The 19,919-nt window shown below is 43.6% G+C and overlaps 1 protein-coding gene across 2 annotated transcripts in view; it reads left to right on the forward strand.

Annotated features, from left to right (window-relative positions):
- The window catches only part of retreg2 (reticulophagy regulator family member 2), a 79,489-nt gene extending 60,395 nt beyond the window's left edge, over positions 1-19,094 (forward strand). For both annotated transcript variants that reach the window (XM_059647630.1, XM_059647629.1), the window contains 2 exons: positions 17,701-17,836; positions 18,210-19,094. In XM_059647630.1, coding sequence (XP_059503613.1) covers positions 17,701-17,836; positions 18,210-18,817 — 744 coding nt within the window. In that variant the 3' untranslated portion in view covers positions 18,818-19,094. The remainder of the gene's footprint in view (positions 1-17,700; positions 17,837-18,209) is intronic.
- The last annotated feature ends 825 nt before the right edge of the window (positions 19,095-19,919 follow it).

Raw genomic sequence — 19,919 nt, forward strand, 5'->3', positions numbered from 1 at the left:
GTCTATTACCTCCTGAACTTCAATGCTAACTTTTTACACACAGGATTTCTAATTCCCCCTGTGCTGTAGCTTTCTGCATCTCTCTACATTTAAATAATATTCTGTTCCTCCACTCATCCTGCCAAAGTATATAGCCTCACATTTTCCCACATTATATTTAATGGATCAAGCTTTTGTCTACTCACTTCACCTGTCTACACCCCTCTGTAGATTCTTTGTGTCATTCTCACCACATGCCTTCCCACCTATTTTTGGGTCATGCACAAAATTGGCTATAATGCATTCACTTCTGTTATCCAAGTCATTTATATATTGTAAATAATTGTGCTCAAGCTCTGATCTCTGGGTCTCTCCACTAGTTACAATTTACCATTCTGAAAAGACCTTCCTTATCCCAACTCTCTGACTTCTATTATTTAACTAGCCCTCTAACTGTGCTAATATAGAGTGGTGGATGTTATCTAAATCGACTTTAGTAAGGCCTTTGATGAGGTATCTCATGGCAGGATAATACAGAAGGTGAAGCCACATGGGATCAGCAGTGAACTGGCAAGATGGATACAGAACTGGCTTGGTCAGTCAAGACAGAGGGCGTAGATAGGTGTCGTTTAGGAAGGTGTCTTTTTGACATGGTGATCTGTTACCAGTGATGTTCCTCAGGGATTGGTGCTGGTTCACTGTTGTTTGGAAAGTATGTAAATGATTTAGAGCGGAATATAGGTGGTCTGATTAGTAAGTTTGCAGACAACACAAAGTTTGGGGAAGCTGTGGATGATGAGGAGGATTGCCAGAGGATGTAATGGAGTACAGACGGGCTACAGACTTGGTTGGAGCAACAGAAAATGGAATTTAGTCCAGACAAATGCAAAATGATACATTTTGGAAGGTCTAATGCAGGGGCAAAGTACACAGAAAATGGCAGAACCCTTATAAGCATTAACATACAAAGGTAAAAACCAAAAGAACTGTGGATGCATGTTAATCAGGAACAAAAACAAAATTGCTGAAAAAGCTCAACAGGTCTGGCAGCATCTGAAAAGGAAAAAATAGAGCTAACATTTCAGAGTTCTGACGAAGAGTCACCGGACCTGAAATGTTAACTCTGTTTTTTCCTTCACAGATGCTGCCAGACCTGCTGAGCTTTTCCAGCAACTTTGTTTTTGTTCCTAACATCCAAAGGTATGTTGGTGTACAGCCATAGTTCCTTGAAAGTGGCAACATAAGTGAATAAAGTAATCAAGGTGTATGGCACGTTTGCCTTCGTCAGTCAGGGCATAGAGCATAAGAATTGGCAAGTCATACTGAAGCTCTAATGAACTTTAGTTAAGCCACATTTGGAATACTGCATACAGTTCTGGTCACCATCCTGTCAGAAGGATGTGGAGGCTTTGGAGAGGGGACAGAAATGGATGACCAAGATGTTGCCTGGTTTGGAGAGTATTAGCTATAAGGAGAGGATCGATAAACTTGGTCTGTTTTCACTTCAACATTAGAGGTTGAGGGCTCTGAAAGAAGTTTACAAAATTATGACAGGCAATGGATAGTAGGAGTCTTTCCCCTTGGGTAGAAATGTCAAGTACTGGGGGACATTGGTTTAAGGTAAAAGGGTGAAAGTTTAAAGATGCAAGGCAATTGTTTTTACACAGAGTTGCAAGTGTCTGAAATGTCCTGCCTGAAGATATGGTAGAAACAGATGCAGTGTTTCAGAGGCATCTTGACAGGTACATGAACAGGCAGGGAATATCAGAATATGGACCATGTAGAAGCATATTGTGGATAAATGAAAGGTTATCTGCTTTGGGTGAGATGGAAGGTGTAGCGGAGGTGAGACTTGGGTATCTTTTTATGCCAGTCGTCGAAAGAAAGAATGCAGCTTCTGCAGGAGGTGAAGAAAGAAAACAGTATCTTGGCCGTCACAGCAAAAATAATTTGAGTACAGAAGCAGGAATGTAATGCTGCAATTGTACATGGCCTTGGTGAGACCACACGTGGTGTTCTTCTCTGAGAAAGGATGTTCTGGCTGTGGACGGACTGCAACAAACGTTTTGAAGACTACTTCCTGGGGTGGGTAGGACCATTGTATGAAGAGACTGGGTTGGTTTGGACTATATCCACTGGAGTTTAGAGGAATAATGGGGAATCTCATCAAAAGCTATAACATTCCAATAGCATGAAATAAGGCAAAAGCAGGAAGGATGTTCACAGTGACTAGGGAGTCTAAGGACCAGAGTAGGGCATTTAGGACTGAGATGAGAATTTTCTTTGTGAGTAGTGAGCTTGTGGAATTCCCTGTGACAGAAATTCATTGTTTTCAAAAACAGGTTAGATACTGATCTTGCGGCTAGACTGATCCCAAGGAGAAAGCAGGAACAGGGTACTGAGTTGGATGATCAGCCACGATCATATTGAAGCTGGAGCAGACTTGAAGAGCCAAATGGCCTACTGCTCATATTTTCTATATTCTTACCAGAATCCTGTATAACTGAGATATAACCTCACTGCTTTTGTATTGTTTTCTTGTGGTAAATTTATTCTATTAGTTTTCCTGATTGCTTGTCATACTTGAAAATTAGTCTTTTGTGATTTATGAGTGAGAATACCCAGGTCGCTGTGCAGTTTCTCACCAATATGACATTGTTTTTTATTCCTTCTGCCAAAATAGACATTTCCCATTTTCCCATATTATACCCAATATTATATATTTGTCACATTTTGCCAACGCACTTAAACTGCCTGTATCATTTTGTAGCCTCAGTGTCCTCTTGACAAGTTACTTAAATTTTAAATCTATCTTTGTGTCATCAGTAAATTTAGCAACTGTACCTCTGTCCCTTCATCTCAAAGAACAGTCAGAATTAGGTTGTTCGGCCCACCAAGACTCCGCTGATACATGACGCCTTTCCAGACCAAAAATCTTTTCCTTCTACACAGTCCGTATCCCTCTATTCCCTGCCTATTCATGTATCTGTCAAGGTACCTCTTAAACATTGCTATTATATCCATCTCCTCCACCTCCTCTGACAGTGCATTATAAGCACTTGCTACCCCTTGGAAAACTTGCTTCTTACTTCTCCTTTGAACTTACCACCTTTTACCTTAAACGTAACCCCTGTATTTGTCATTTCTATCCTGGGAAAAAGACTACAAGTAAGCCAGTCTATTCATGCTTTTCATAATTTAAAAAACTACTATCTGGTCACCCCATACCTTTGACATTCAACTGAAAACAAACCAAGTTTTTCCAGTCTCTCATAGCTAATATCCTCCAAATCAGGCAACACCCTGGGATAAACCATTTCTGTACACTCTGTAAAAGCGCCTCATCCTTGTGTGGTGACCAAAACTGTACACATTATTCCACATGTGGCTGAACTGGAGTTCTGTACAGCTACACCATGACTTGCCAATTCTTATACCCTGTGAATGCAAATGTGTACTTTGCCCTCTTGACCACCTTATCCACTTATGTTGCACTTTCAGTGAACTGTGGACCTAGAACATAGAACTGTACAGTACAGCTCAGGACAGTAGAGATCCTTTGGCCCATGATGTTGTGCTGACCTATTATTCTACTAAAATCAAACTACCCTGCATACCCTACATTATACTATCATCCATGTGCCTATCCAAGAGTTGCTTAAAAGTTTCTAAGTATCTGACTCCACTACCACTGCCGGCAGCGCAGTCCACACACACCTACCACTCTCTGTAAAGAACCTACCTCTGACATCTCCCCTATACCTTCCTCCAATCACCTTAAAATTATGCCCCCCTCATAATAGTGATTTCTGCCCTGAGGAAAAAACCTTGAGTATCCACTCCAACTATGCGTCTCATCATCTTGTACACCTCTATCAAGTCATCCCTCATCCTCCTTTGCTGCAACGAAAAAAGGCCTAGCTCCGTCAACCTTTCCTCATAAGACCTGCCCTCAGACCTGCCCTCCAGTCCAGGCAGCCTCCTGGTAAATCTCCTCTGAAAGCCAGTACACCATATGCCACCTTTACAACCCCATCAACTTGGGTAGCAACTTTGAGGGATCTGTGGATGTGGACCCCAAGATCCCTCTGTTCCTCCACGCTGCCAAGAATATAGCCTGTATATCTAGAACCTATCTATGTTAATGCTTCAAAGGATTCTGCCATTGATGGTATATTCCTTTCTACATGGAGATCACATTTGTTTGGATTAAATTTCACCTGTCATTTCTCCACCTAATTCTCCAGCCTGTCTACATCTGATTGTATCCTCTGACAACCCTCCTCTCTATCCTCAATCTTTGTGTCAGTCGTAAACTTAATTATCATGCCACATGCATTGTCATATTTTTTGTGTGTGTGTTCGTCCACACTAATCCATGATTTGTGCAACTAGGTCTGTTTTGTATCCATCTTACCATCTCAACCCACATCCCATGTGACATCACTTCCTGTATCAGCCTACCATTTAGACAGGAGGTTAAGGAAGTGTTTAGTACACTTGCCTTCATTGCGCAGACCTTTTGAGTATGAGAGTTAGAATATTATAATGAGGTTATACAGGTCATTGGTGGGGCCTCTTCTGGAGTGCTGCGTACAGTTCTGGCCATCCTGTTAAAGGAAAGATATTATTTAAGTTGGAGAGGGTTTAGAAAAGATTTAGAATAGAATACAGAACCCGTACAGTGTGAAAACAGGCCATTCAGCCCAGCAGGTCCACACCGCCCCCCCCCCACGAGCATCCCACCCAGACCCATTCCCTACATTTCCGAAGTCTAACCCAACTAGCCTAAACATTCCTGAACACTTCAGGCAATTTAGCATGGCTAATCCACCTAACCTGCACATCTTTGGACTGTGGGAGGAAACAGGAGTACTCGGAAGAAACCCACGCAGCCATGGGGAGAACGTGCAAACTCCACACAGACAGTCGCCCAAGACTGTAATCGAACCCGGGCTTCTGGCACTGTGAGGCAGTAGTGCTAACCACTGAGCCGCCGTGCTGCCAGAACTAGGATTTACTAGAGATAATAGGAACTGCAGATGCTGGAGAATCCTAGATAACAAGGTGTAGAGCTGGATGAATACAGCAAGCCAAAACAGCATCAGAGGAGCAGAAAGGCTTTCTAAAATCTTTCTAATCTCACCTTTAAAAATATGCCTCCTGGTCTTTAAATCCTCCAGCCTAAGGAAAATACTACTTACAATTGATTTTAATGCTGGCTAGGCCAGCATTTATTTCCTATGCCTAATTACCCAGAGGACAGTTTAAGAGTCAACCACATTGCTGTGGGTCCAGAGTCACGTGTAGGCCAGTCCAGATAAGAATGGCAGCTTCCTTCCCTAAACAGCATTGATTATTTGTTTTTTTGTTTCAACAATCACCAATAGATTCATGGTTGTCAATTGTTCCAGATATTTTCTAAAAAATTATTAAATTCAAATACCACCATCTGCAGTGGCAGGATTTGAACCAGCTCTGCAGAGCATTATCTGAGTCTTTGGATTAATAGTCTGGCAGCAGCAGATTATTGGCTGTGGATTTACTGTATTTTTACTGTCTGAATAGACACAAACTTCAATGCTTTGAAGACAAAACAGTAATCCCAAAATCTCCTTCATTACAGTAGACTACTTTATTGGCTTAGGTTATTAGAAAGTATCCCACCAGCTTCATTCTTCCCAGCTCTACACCTTGTCATCATTTACCCCCACTCATTAGCGTCAATTGCCATTTTAAAAGATTTGGAAATAATTGAACGTGTTGACCACCCCTGATTTTTTTTCCAAAAATTGTCATAATTTCCTGTTCAGGTTTAGGAACAAAAAATGCTATTAGAATCTTCCCCTTTGCGGTTGTTGACAACACTTGTTTGTATCCTACAACATGCCCTGTGTGAATTACCCTTGTTTTTGTGAAATCACTTTTGGCTGAATTTATTACTAAGACAGTTAACTTCAGTTTAAAAAATAGGTCTTCTAGTTATCTTCCGTGTTCTGCCCATCTGTTTTTACAGCATGGTCGAAGTAAATTATACAATTTACAAATTATACATACTTTAGCTACAACTTGACTCAAGTCGTTGGAATGTAGTCGGGGCATCTAGAACCCAAAAGGCAGAACTCAAAATCGTTATAATCCATTTGGCCTGAGAAAAGTGGTTATCTCCTAATCCCTTGCTGTGAATGTCACTTACCAGTACCCCTCATTGGATCAGACTTAGAAGGGAATGAAGCACTGCTAATGTTACACTGTGGATTAGGTCCAGGAGTTTTGGGACCTAAAAGGATGCTGTTTCATCTGTCCTGGCTCATTTTTTTTAGGCATTTACAGGATGTGGGCATCACTGGCTAGGCCAGCTTTTATTGCCTATTCATAATTAAAAACCAGTCACTTTGCTTCAGGTCTGGAGTCACATTAGACTAGACCGGATAAGGAAAGAAATTTCCTTCCTTAAAGGACGTTAGTGAACCAGGGAGGCAACACACCATTTGGAGTTATGTCTGTGGCCATTGAAACAGCTGTCTGTGATCTAAGCTAGTGAATCCCTTATCACTATCACTATTAGTCCTGCTTTGTTCTTGCTCCCTGTCTAATCATCCAGCTGCTTGTGGTGGCTTTAGCAGGCTTAAACCATTTCACCCCTCAATTAACTATCCCAGCTACAGTAGCCCCACCCACTAGGAGAAATTGTTTTAACTGTCCACCACCCTAAAAGAGGCTGAAATGTCTACCCTTTGGATTTAAACCCTAGTAATAAGTTGATGGGTTTTTCTCTCAAAATTGACGATGGTTTCATAGTCATCATTAGACTATTAATTCCAATTTTTTTATTGAATTTCAAAAATTTTAAAAAATAGGTCTTCTAGTTATCTTCCGTGTTCTGCCCATCTGTTTTTACAGCATGGTCGAAGTAAATTATACAATTTACAAATTATACATACTTTAGCTACAACTTGACTCAAGTCGCTGGAATGTAGTCGGGGCATCTAGAACCCAAAAGGCAGAACTCAAAATCGTTATAATCCATTTGGCCTGAGAAAAGTGGTTATCTCCTCATCCCTTGCTGTGAATGTCACTTACTGCCATGGAGAGATTTGAATCTCTGGATTAATAGTCTAGCAACACCAGGCAATCACCTTCCCCTACATCATGTCTGGATAATGTAGTACATCCAGATGCATAGAAGTATATTTCCACAAAGTACTTCATACTTTCCAAGTAGGTGAGTGGACCATGGCAGTTTGATAAGTGTGGGAGTGAAAGCGTTAATATGATGCCTTTAGAATCTGGTACCATGCAGTCCGGTCTAGGTAAGTACAGCTGTGTTCTTTTCTAAAGGACATTAGTGAACCAGATGGGTTTTTCCGACAACTGATAATGGTTTCATGGTCATTATTAGACTCAAAGAACAATACAGCACAAGAATAGGCCCTTCAGCCCTCCAAGCCTGTGCTGACCCATTTTGCCCTTCCATGCTAAAACTGTCTTCATTTACAGGATCTGTATCCCTTTGTTTCCTTCATATTCATGTACTTTTCCAGGTGCATTTCGAATGCTGCTATTGTGTCTGCTTTCACCACCACTGGCAATGCGTTCCAGGTGCTCATCACCTTTTGTGCGAAAAACTTGTCCCTCACATCTGTTTAAACTCCTTCTCTTCTCTTCTCTCCCCCCCCCCCCCCCCCCCCCCCCCCCCCCCCCATCACACATTGAACCTGTGTCCACTAGTAATTTGCTCCTCCACTCTAGGAAAAAGCCTCATACTTTCCACTCTATCCATGTCATTTACAATCTCCGATTAAATTACCACCATCATCTCTCTGACGACTGCAGCCCTATGGTCTGGTGAGACTATGATGACTTGAATTGGAAGGGTATTTTAGTGATAGTGATAACAACAGTGTACATCTTAAGTTTATTATGGAAAAGGAAAAGTAAGAACTGCAGAAAAGGGTTTTGGATTGGGGAGAGGCATATTTTATTGAAATAACACAGCATCTGGCCAAAATAGACTGGGAACAGAACCATGGGAAGCATTCAGAATGGAATGAGCAAAGGTGAAGACCCAACTTGTTCAAATTAAGTAGCCCAGAGAACCCTGAATATCCCAGAGCATTCAGAACTGGATAAAGAGGAAAAGACCACAGGTACAGACTTAGACGATTTGGCCAATCAAGTCCATTCCACCATTCAATCATTGCTGGTACATTTCTCACCCCCTTTCTCCTGCCTTCTCTCCATAACCTTTAAACCCTTTATAAGACAGGAATCTATCTGTGATAATAAAATGTGAGGCTGGATGAACACAGCAGGCCAAGCAGCATCTCAGGAGCACAAAAGCTGATGTTTCGGGTCTAGACCCTTCATCAGAGAGGGGGATGGGGTGAGGGTTCTGGAATAAATAGGGAGAGAGGGGGAGGCAGACTGAAGATGGAGAGAAAAGAAGATAGGTGGAGAGAGTATAGGAGGGGATAGGTCAGTTCAGGGAAGACGGACAGGTCAAGGAGGTGGGATGAGGTTAGTAGGTAGATGGGGCTGTGGCTTGGGGTGGGAGGAAGGGATGGGTGAGAGGAAGAACAGGTTAGGGAGGCAGAGACAGGTTGGACTGGTTTTGGGATGCAGTGGGTGGAGGGGAAGAGCTGGGCTGGTTGTGTGGTGCATTGGGGGGAGGGGACAAACTGGGCTGGTTTAGGGATGCAGTTGGGGAAGGGGAGATTTTGAAACTGGTGAAGTCCACATTGATACCATTAGGCTGCAGGGTTCCCAGGCGGAATAAGAGTTGCTGTTCCTGCAACCTTCGGGTGGCATCATTGTGGCACTGCAGGAGGCCCATGATGGACATGTCATCTAAATGGGAGGGGGAGTGGAAATGGTTTGCGACTGGGAGGTGCAGTTGTTTGATGCGAACTGAGCGGAGGTGTTCTGCAAAGCGGTCTCCAAGCCTCCGCTTGGTTTCCCCAATGTAGAGGAAGCCACACCGGGTACAGTGGATGTAGTATACCACATTGGCAGATGTGCAGGTGAACCTCTGCTTAATGTGGAATGTCATCTTGGGGCCCGGGATAGGGGTGAGGGAGGAGGTGTGGGGGCAAGTGTAGCATTTCCTGCGGTTGCAGGGGAAGGTGCCGGGTGTGGTGGGGTTGGAGGGCAGTGTGGAGTGAACAAGGGAGTCACGGAGAGAGTGGTCTTTCCGGAAAGCAGACATGTGTGGGGATGGAAAAATGTCTTGGGTGGTGGGGTCGGATTGTAGATGGCGGAAGTGTCGGAGGATGATGCATTGTATCCGAAGGTTGGTGGGGTGGTGTGTGAGAACGAGGGGGATCCTCTTTGGGCGGTTGTGGCGGGGGCGGGGTGTGAGGGATGTGTTGCGGGAAATACGGGAGATGCGGTCAAGGGCGTTCTCGATCACTGTGGGGGGAAGTTGCGGTCCTTGAAGAACTTGGACATCTGGGATGTGCGGGAGTGGAATGTCTTATCGTGAGAGCAGATGCGGCGGAGGCGGAGGAATTGGGAATAGGGGATGGAATTTTTGCAGGAGGGTGGGTGGGAGGAGGTGTATTCTAGGTAGCTGTGGGAGTCGGTGGGCTTGAAATGGACATCAGTTACAAGCTGGTTGCCTGAGATGGAGACAGAGGTCCAGGAAGGTGAGGGATGTGCTGGAGATGGCCCAGGTGAACTGAAGGTTGGGGTGGAAGGTGTTGAAGTGGATGAACTGTTCGAGCTCCTCTTGCTTCCCAGAGGAGCTCGAACCCTCCCTTCCTCCCACCCCAAGCCGCACCCCCATCTACCTACTAACCTCATCCCACCTCCTTGACCTGTCCGTCTTCCCTGCACTGACCTATCCCCTCCCTACCTCCCCACCTATACTCTCTCCACCTATCTTCTTTTCTCTCCATCTTCGGTCCGCCTCCCCCCTCTCTCCCTATTTATTCCAGAACCCTCACCCCATCCCCCTCTCTGATGAAGGGTCTAGGCCCGAAACGTCCGCATTTGTGCTCCTGAGATGCTGCTTGGCCTCCTGTGTTCATCCAGCCTCACATTTTATTATCTTGGAATTCTCCAGCATCTGCAGTTCCCATTATCTAGGAATCTATCTGTCTCTGTTTTAAAGGCACTCAACCACTCCTCATATTGATAAGATTCTTTATTCCCAGGATCATTCTTGTCAACCTCCTCTGAAATCCCTCCAATGCAAGCATATCCATCCTTTGATACAGGGACCTACAGTGCTGTCAATATTCCAAATGCCGTCTGATCAGTCTTAGAAATGCATTCCTGCTCTTGTATTCTAGCACTCTTGAAATGATTACAAACATTGCATTTTCTTCTATTTGTTCGCACAATGAGGGCATTGCTGGCTTGTCTGGCATTCCTTGCCCAGAAGGCAGTTTAAGAGTCAGTCATATTGCTATGGGTCTGGTGTCATATATAGGCCAGACCACCTAAGAATGACAACTTGCTTCCCTAAATGTCATTACTGAACTAGTTGGCTTTTTCCAACATTAATAACATATTCATCATCATCATCAGCTTTAATTTCAGATTTTTTTTCATTGAATTCAAATTCTAGCGTCTATTGTGGCAGAATTTGAACTCAGATCTCCAGATTATTACCTGGGTTTCTGGGTTAGTAGTCTAGTGATAATACCACTCGGCCACTGCTTCCCCCACATTTCCCTTCCTCACTGTTAATTGAACCTTTGTGTTAATGTTAAAATTCTGAACTAGGACTCCCAAGTCCCTTTCTGCTTCAGATTTCCAAACCTGTTTCCCATTTAGAAAATAGTCTACGTCTCTATTCTTCCTACCAAGTACCAAAAGTCTCTATTCTTCCTACCGAAGGGATGGTAGCTGATGATGAGTGAAGTTCCTCAGTGGTCAGTGTTTAGACCACAACTATTATTACGTTATACATTAACAATCTGGATGAAAGAACCAAGAGCTTTGCTGCTAACTTTGGAGATGACGCAACAATAGGTGAAGAGACAGGTAGTGTTGAGGAAGCAGGTAGGCTGCAGAAGAACTTGGACAGGCTGGGAGAGTGGGAAAAGAAGTGGTAAGTGGAATATAAGTGGGGAAGTGAGGCATATGATGGAATACTTCCCAGTTGCTTGATGGGTGCTGTTCCAACAATGCGTGAAAAGCTTGGTATCATCCAGGACAAAGCAGCCTGCTCAATTGGCACTACATCCACGAGTATCCACTCCTTCCACCACCAACGCTCAATAGCAGTAGTGTGTACTATCTACAAGATGCACTGCAGAAATTCACCAAATATCCTTATCCAGCATCTTTCAAATCTATGACCACTGCCATCTAGAAGGACACAGGCTGCAAACAAATGAGAACACCACCACTTGCAAGTGTCCCTCCAAAGCAATCGGCATCCAAACTTGGAAATATGTCATCGTCCTTTCAGTGCTGCTGGGTCAGGAACCTAGAACTCCATCCTGTAGAACATTGTGGGTGTCCTGACACATTATGGATAGCAGTGGTTCAAGAAGGCAGCTGACCACCACCTTCTCAATGGCCATCTTAAGGATGGGCAATACTAGCCCAGACAGTGATGCGCACACATCATGAGTGAATTCTAAAAATTTGTCTTGTTGTCCTTTCCCTAACTATGGAACACAGCAGATAATTACCGTAACATTTCTGTGTTGGCTAATAGAATTTATTCATTTTTAGATCTGTCTGCCTCTTCTACTTATTCTTATTATCTCTTCCTTCCTTCACCACTGTTAGCTGACTTAGTCCTCCTTGTCCTCTCTCCCTGCGATTATACCTTTTCAGCACATTTGTGACAAAACCAATCTTCTTATGACAATCAGGAGTATTTATCAGATAAGTCACTTCACTAACCATCTGAACTACTTCATGCCGAAATTCACCAAACATCCTCAAACAGCACCTTCCAAACCCACGATCGCTTCCATCAAGAAGGCCAAGGTCTTGACGTAGAACTATTTTATCGTTCCTTCATTGCTGCTGGATCAAAATCCTGGAATTCCCTCCCTCAGGGTATTGTGGGTCAGACTGCAGCAGTTCAAGAAGGGAGCTCACCACCACCTTCTCAAGGGCATCTAAAAATGGGCAATAAATGCTTGGCCCAGCCAGTGATACCCACATCCCACAGATGAATAAATAAGAAAAAGTGGACCACTGAAATTCACTTTGTAAATACAACTCTGCCAATACTTTTCCTCCTGCTTAGAACACACTCATTGCTGAATGTTTGCCTGATTTTTACTTTTCACATGCGAAACTTTCATATGCTCTTATACTCGAGATCAGTTTAAATGGGCTAAACCCAGTAGATTAATTAGGGTAAAAAAAACCCATAAGAGCGCCAGGTGCTGCAAACAGGAAAAAAAACAGAAGCGGCTGGAAAAGCTGAGCAGGTCTGGCAGCAACTATGAAGAAAAAAAGTTAGAGTTAACATTTCAGTTCTGGTGACCATTCCTGAAAACTTCCTCAGATTAATTTGGGTAATCGCTGATAGCAAACAGTAAGAAATCTATTCCTTTATCACCGTCCTGTGGACATTTGTGACAGTTTGCCTTATTCATTATTTTGAGAGTCTGACGGGATCTCTTCAAAGTTCCCTTTGTTGAAGGATGGTATGTACTTGGATGTAAATGGTTTTGTACTGAACTGATAATGATTTCCTCAAAACTGCTAGACCTAAAGTTAGAACCCAGATCAGACTACAACTCAATTGGTGGTTCATAACTAGTTTAAAAAAAAACTTTTCCACCTTAACTTAACTGTCATTTAAGTAATACCTTCTGGGAATTGAGTTGTCATATTCATAATTATAAGGATATCCTGATGTCCAGTTTTCATTTTTGGTAATGATCATACACAATCCACTAACACTCTTCAGAAACTGGTATAGGTATCAAAGGAGCTGGTCTGATTGCATGTTGAGATTTTCTAACTACCTGGCGTACGTAACACTACAGAAGCTCCGTTTCTGCATTCTTATGTAAGGTCTGGAATAGCACGCAAAACTATAGTTTTAACTGTAACTCGGTACGTGACCATAATAAATCAAATCAAATCAAGGCTGTAATGTCCATCAGCCAGTTACTCCCAAACCCTGCTCACACTAGACTGTCTCCAGAATGAGACAGGATCTCAGATTTGAGATATAGGTGTGTTTGTATTTAATAGGAGCCAGTGATGCACTGGGATCTGCTCCTGCTTGAATAGGGCGAGGATGCTTTTATATTATTATTTTTGCATGGAATATAGTGGCGCTGGCAAAGCCAGCATTTATTGTCTATTCCTAATTGTCCCTTGACCTGAGTGGCTTGGCGTTGGCCATTTAGAGAGCAGTTAAGAATTTACCACGTGACTAGACAGATAAGGACTGCAGATTTCGCTCCCCTCAATGGAAGTTAGTGAATCATTTGGGTTTTTAAAGCCATCAACATGCTTGTGATTAGACAAGCTTTTAATTCCATTTTTTTTTGAATTCAGGTTTCACCATCTGCCATGGTGGGACTGAAACCCATGTCCCCATATGTTAACCTGGGATTCTGGATTACTAGTTGAATGACATTATCAGTACACTACCACCTCTCACTTGAAAACATTTATCATGTGTTAATTCAGAACATAGTGTATAGCATCAGATGTATTTTAAATAATCTGAACTGTGATAAGAATTTCATAGAACATAGAACAGTACAGCACAGAACAGGCCCTTCAGCCCACGCTGTTGTGCCGACCATTGATCCTCATGTATGCACCCACAAATTTCTGTGACCATATGCATGTCCAGCAGTCTCTTAAATGACCCCAATGACCTTGCTTCCACAACTGCTGCTGGCAACGCATTCCATGCTCTCACAACTCTCTGTGTAAAGAACCCGCCTCTGACATCCCTTCTATACTTTCCACCAACCAGCTTAAAACTATGACCCCTCGTGCTAGCCATTTCTGCCCTGGGAAATAGTCTCTGGCTATCAACTCTATCTATGCCTCTCATTATCTTGTATACCTCAATTAGATCACCTCTCCTCCTCCTTTTCTCCAATGAAAAGAGACCGAGTTCAGTCAACCTCTCTTCATAAGATAAGCCCTCCAGTCCAGGCAGCATCCTGGTAAACCTCCTCTGAACCCTCTCCAAAGCATCCACATCTTTCCTATAATACGGCGACCAGAACTGGACGCAGTATTCCAAGTGCGGTCTAACCACAGTTTTATAGAGCTGCAACAAGATGTCACGACTCTTAAACTCAATCCCCCTGTTAATGAAAGCCAAAACACCATATGCTTTCTTAACAACCCTGTCCACTTGGGTGGCCATTTTAAGGGATCTATGTATCTGCACACCAAGATCCCTCTGTTCCTCCACGCTGCCAAGAATCCTATCCTTAATCCTGTACTCAGCTTTCAAACTCGACCCTCCAAAATGCATCACCTCGCATTTATCCAGGTTGAACTCCATCTGCCACCTCTCAGCCCATCTCTGCATCCTGTCAATGTCCCGTTGCATCCTACAACAGCCCTCTATACTGTCAACGACACCTCCAACCTTTGTGTCGTCTGCAAACTTGCTGACCCATCCTTCAATCCCCTCATCCAAGTCATTAATAAAAATTACAAACAGTAGATGCCCACGGACAGAGCCCTGTGGAACACCACTTACCACTGACTTCCAGGCAGAATATTTTCCTTTTCACCAGAACCAAATTTAAGAATGTCAAGCAGGCTTGCCTGAAGCTACTATATTCACACACAGGACCCTATTCAGTGCAGTTAAAATAGTCTTTGCCCACAAAGCACCTTCAGGGAGAAAGGGTTATGGAGACTGCCAATTTCTGCTGCATGCGCCAAAGCATCACTGTCATCAGTTAGAGTCTGCCTGCCTGTTGTGAGCTTAATCATCTAACTGCCATTGACAGTTAACAGTTCCTTATTGCAACTCTTAAGCCAACCTCAGTCCAACCATTAGAAGTCTCATGTCATGCTGTATAATTTGGTGTTCCTTTTCAAAGTTTGGTTTCTTGCATCCGTGTCCTAATGAGTGTAAGATAGAATATTTTTATATTCATTCTTGAGGTTAGGGAATACTGGCAAGACCCATTTCTAACTGCCCTTGAAAAGGTGGTGGTGAGCTGGAATCTAACCGCTACAATGCATGTGTGCCAAGTACATCCACAATGGAAGGAGTCTTAGAATTTTATCCCAGCAACAACAAAGAAACCGTGATATATTTCCATGTCAGAATGGTGAGTGACTTGGAGGAGAACTTGCAGGTGGTGCCTGTCTATCTGCAGCCCTTGCCCTTCTAGATGGTGATGGTGATGGGTTTGGAAGGTACTGCCTAAGGAATCTTGGTCTTTAAGGAATTGCAGCAGTGCCTCTTGTAGATGCATCTCAGTGATGAAGGCAGTGAGTTTTGAAGATAATGAATCTGGGTTCAGTTAAGTGGCTGCTTTGTGTTGGGTGGTGTCGAGCTTTTTCACTGTTGTTGAAGCTGCACTCATCTAGGCAACTGGAGAATATTCCATCATACTCCTGACACGTGCCTTGTATATTTGCATACAGGCTTTTAGGTAGTCAGGAAGTGAGTTACTTGCCACAGAATTCCCAGCCTCCGAACTGCTCTTGTATCCAGGATTTATATTAGTTAGTTCAGTTCATTTTCTGGTCAGTGCTAGTTTCCATTGATAGTGGGTGATTCACTGATGATAATAACATTGGATGTCAAAAGGATGTAGTTAGATTCTGTTGGACGTGGTGAATACAGGACATAAATGTTGCCTGCGCCACTGAGCAGACCAACCCTGGACAATGTCCAGGTCTTGCATTTGGATATGAACTGCTCCAGTATTTGAGGAGACCTGATCAATAGAGGCCATTGATTAAAGAAAAACAGATGGAGATGGTTGGGCCTACGACACTATCCTGAGGAACCTCAACATAAATTTCCTGGAGCTGAGATGACTGACCTCCAACAACCACAACCACCTTTCTATGTGCCTGGTATGACTATAACCAGCAGACAGGTTACCCTCTGATTGGTTTATACTGCAGTTTTGTTGGGGCCCCTTGATGCCAAGGGCTGCCAGTCTCATCTTACTCTGGAACTCAGATCTTTTTTCCATGTTTAAACCAAGCTGTAATGAGGCCAGGAGCTGAATGTCCCTGATGGAACACAAACTGGGCATCACTGAGCAGATTATTGCTGAGTGGGAACTGCTTAATAGCATTGTTGATGACACCATCCATCACTTTACTGATGATCGAGAGTGGGCTGATGAAAAAGTAATTGGTTGTTGGTTTTGACCTGCTTTTTGTGTACAGGATATACTTGGGCAATTTTCCACATTGTCGGGTAGATATCAGTGTTGTAACTGTACTGGAACAGCTTGGCCAGGGGAGTACAAGGTCTGGAGCACAAGTTTCCTCCTCTCACTTAGAACTCATGACCCCTAGTAATTGAGTCCCCCACTCTGGGAAGAAGCTTCTTGCTATCCACCTTGTCTATACCCCTCATGATTTTGTAGACCTCAATCAGGTCCCTCCTCAATCTCCATCTTTCTAATGAAAATAATCCTAATCTACTCAACCTCTCTTCATAGCTAGCACCGTCCATACCAGGCAACATCCTGGTGAACCTCCTCTGCACCCTCTTCAAAGCATCCACATCCTTTCGGTAATGTTGCGACCAGAACTGTACAGTATTCCAAATGTGGCCGAACCAAAGTCCTATACAACTGCAACGTGACCTGCCAACTCTTGTACTCAATACCCCGTCCAATGAAGGAAAGCATGCCATATGCCTTCTTGACCACCCTATTGACCTGTATTGTCACCTTCAGGGAACTATGAACCTGAACACCCAGATAGATCTCTCTGTTCATCAATTTTCCCTAGGACTTTTCGATTTACTGTATAGTTCGCCCTTGAATTTGATCTTCCAAAATGCATCACCTTGCATTTGCCCTTTAAACCATGCCCCTCGTACCTTAATCCCATGGCCCCTGGTAACTGACTCTTCCACCCTGGGAAAAAGGTTCTGACTGTCCACTCTGTCCATTGCCCTTCATAATCTATCAGGTTCCCCCCTCAACCTCAGCCGTTCCAGTGAGAACAATTCAAATTTCTCCAACCTCTCCTCATAGCTAATGTCCACCACACCAGGCAACATCCTAGTAAATCTTTTTTTGTACCCTCTCCAAAGCCCACTGCATCCTTCTGTTAGCGTGGTGACAGAACTAAACACAATATTCTAAATGTAGCCTAACTAAGGTTCTATAAAGCTGCAACATTACATGCCAACTTTTAAACTCAGTGCCCCAGCTGATGAAGGCAAGCATGCCGTATGCCTTGTTAACTACCTTCTCCACCTGCGTTGCCACTTTCAGTGACCTGTGTACCTGTACACCCACATCCCTCTGCATATCAATACTTTTAAGGGACAAAAACAAAGTTGCTGGAAAAGCTCAGCAGGTCTGGCAGCATCTGTGAAGGAGAAAACAGAGTTAACGTTTCGGGTCTGGTGACCCGTCCTCAGAACTGGGTTAGTACTGACCCCTTAAGGGTTCTGCCATTTACTGTACATTTTCCATCTAGATTAGATCTTCCAAAGTGTAGGCAAAGGTTGGGGAGTAAATATAGAAACTAGGAACAGGAGGGACTCATTCTGCTGCCCCTGTGTTTTTGACTGAAGCACTGAGTGTGAGAGTTTCTCTGTTATAGGTCGATGTCAGGACAACCGCTCTGGCTTTGGCTATCACCGACTCTGAGCTGTCAGATGAAGAGGCTTCCATTCTGGAAAGTGGAGGATTCTCAATGTCCCGGGGAGCAACTCCACAACTCACAGATGTGTCAGAAGGTAAATCAAGCTTCTGTAATGTGCTTGTATCTTCACAGAATCCTTCACTACAGAATGAGGCTATTCAGCCCATCATGCCTCTGCTGTGAAAAATCAGTCCCATTCATTGTATTCCGTTGCTTCTTCCCATTGATATTGTAAATGCCCTCCCCTTCATATCTATCCCATCACTTGCAAGAGTTACAACTGAATCCATTTCATGTCTTTCAATGCATTTCTCATTTCACCCCACATTCTTGGGAGGGAAATGTATTTCAGGCTGTTGTGAAGAGCGAGGGGCAAGGGTCTAATGGATTGCTCCTTCAGAAGCCAGCACACAGATGAATGACCTTGTGTGCAGTAAGATTTTGTCATTACCCTCCTTTGATTTCAGATCTGGACCAGCAGAGCCTGCATAGCGAACCAGAAGAAGCTTTTGCGAAAGACCTGCCCGAGTTTCCCTCGGTAGAGGACCTATCTGGTGATGTAAACCCCTCTCAGATTTCGACAGAGCTGTCGCCAGAGACCTGTAGCACTCGGGACCCTCAATCCTTCATTCAGACACTGAGCTCCCCTCTGCACTTTGTAAATACACATTTCAATGGGAACGGGGCAACCATGAACACACCACAGACTGGCCAAGCCTCTGTTCTAAACTTGAGTCTCGAGGCCTTCAGTGAGGAGATTGTAACATCAGCAATTACTACAGTGGTTCAGAATACTCTGTGCGCCCTGCTTTCTAACCCGCTGACAGGAAACCAGTCTGAGAGCTCAGAATTCCTTTCTACTGAATCACAGCAGGCCCTCTCCCGGGCAGGATCGATGGAATTGGACCTGAGAGAAGTAGAATCTCATGACGAAGTGGATGATTTTGAGGTGCTGGACCAGGGGGAGTTGGATCACATGGACACAGAGCTTGGTCTAAATGAACAGCTGCAGCAGGTGCATAAAGGACACAGTACATCACAGGTTACGGAAGCTGAGCTGCTAAGGGAGAGCTAGTGGCAGCAGCTAGCCTGTGGTTTACTGGGTTAGTTAGAAAAACCTGATACGACCCTTATTGTGTGGCATTGCACCTCCCCCAATTCATACCTAGTCCCTCAATATGTGTTGTACTGCCATCTGCCAAACCCTTTTCCTCAGGCACAATGCTGCTGCATCTCAGTCCCTGGTCCAAACAGCCCGTTCCATGGGTAGGCAATCCTACGTATATGCCCGTCTTCATTACATGAACAACAATGTTAACGTAGTACTGAGCACATTAAAATTATTAACTAGATTTTCTTCAATTTATTAATGCTTTGCCTGATGTGCTGAACACCACAGTCTGAAAGACCCAGAATGCATCTCCAGCATGTGCTGAATGAACTGATCTAACTCAATGTGACATTGACCCATTTGCACGTGTTTGCTGATCCCATCTAGTGTGGCAGTGTGAATTGTAACTGATCTCAGCTGCCCTAGTTAAGAAAGTGATGATATCTCTGCAATGCGCAGAGAGTGCAAAAGAAGACTTGCATCCCTATAGCACCTTTTATCGTCTGAAGATGACCAAAGAACATTTACAGGCAATGAAGCACTTCTGAAATGTGGCAACCAATTTATAAAGATCCCACATCAGGAATGTACTAGTGCCCAGGGTTGTGTTTTAGTGATGGTGGTCAAGGGCTGAGTATTGGGTCACAACACTGGGAAGACCCCGCTTAATTTTCAGAAGAATACTGTAGGATCTTTCACATCCAGTTATGAGAGCAGATCTGAAAGATGGCGCCTCTAAAATGCAGCTCATCCAGTGTAGGTCCTAATATGAAACTGCTTACAGGTGTCTTCAAGGTATTGACAATTCTGAGATGTAATGCCCAAAATTGTGCAAAAGTATTTCACCAGTGATCTGTGAAGTTGTATCATGACTTCCTTATTCATTTGTTTAGCACTTGTGTTTACAAAGCTGCATCTCCGATACATTTTCTTCAACTTTCTTATTTCCTGTCACTTTTAAAGATTTACGAGTATTTTCCCCAGGTCTCTTTTGGCTTACAGCCTATCAAAATGGAGCCATTTAAATTTTACTACATTTCCATGTTTCCAAACTCCATCACATCAC

Source organism: Stegostoma tigrinum, chromosome 7 (assembly GCF_030684315.1).
Source record: "Stegostoma tigrinum isolate sSteTig4 chromosome 7, sSteTig4.hap1, whole genome shotgun sequence".
Classification (NCBI taxonomy): Eukaryota; Metazoa; Chordata; class Chondrichthyes; order Orectolobiformes; family Stegostomatidae; genus Stegostoma; species Stegostoma tigrinum.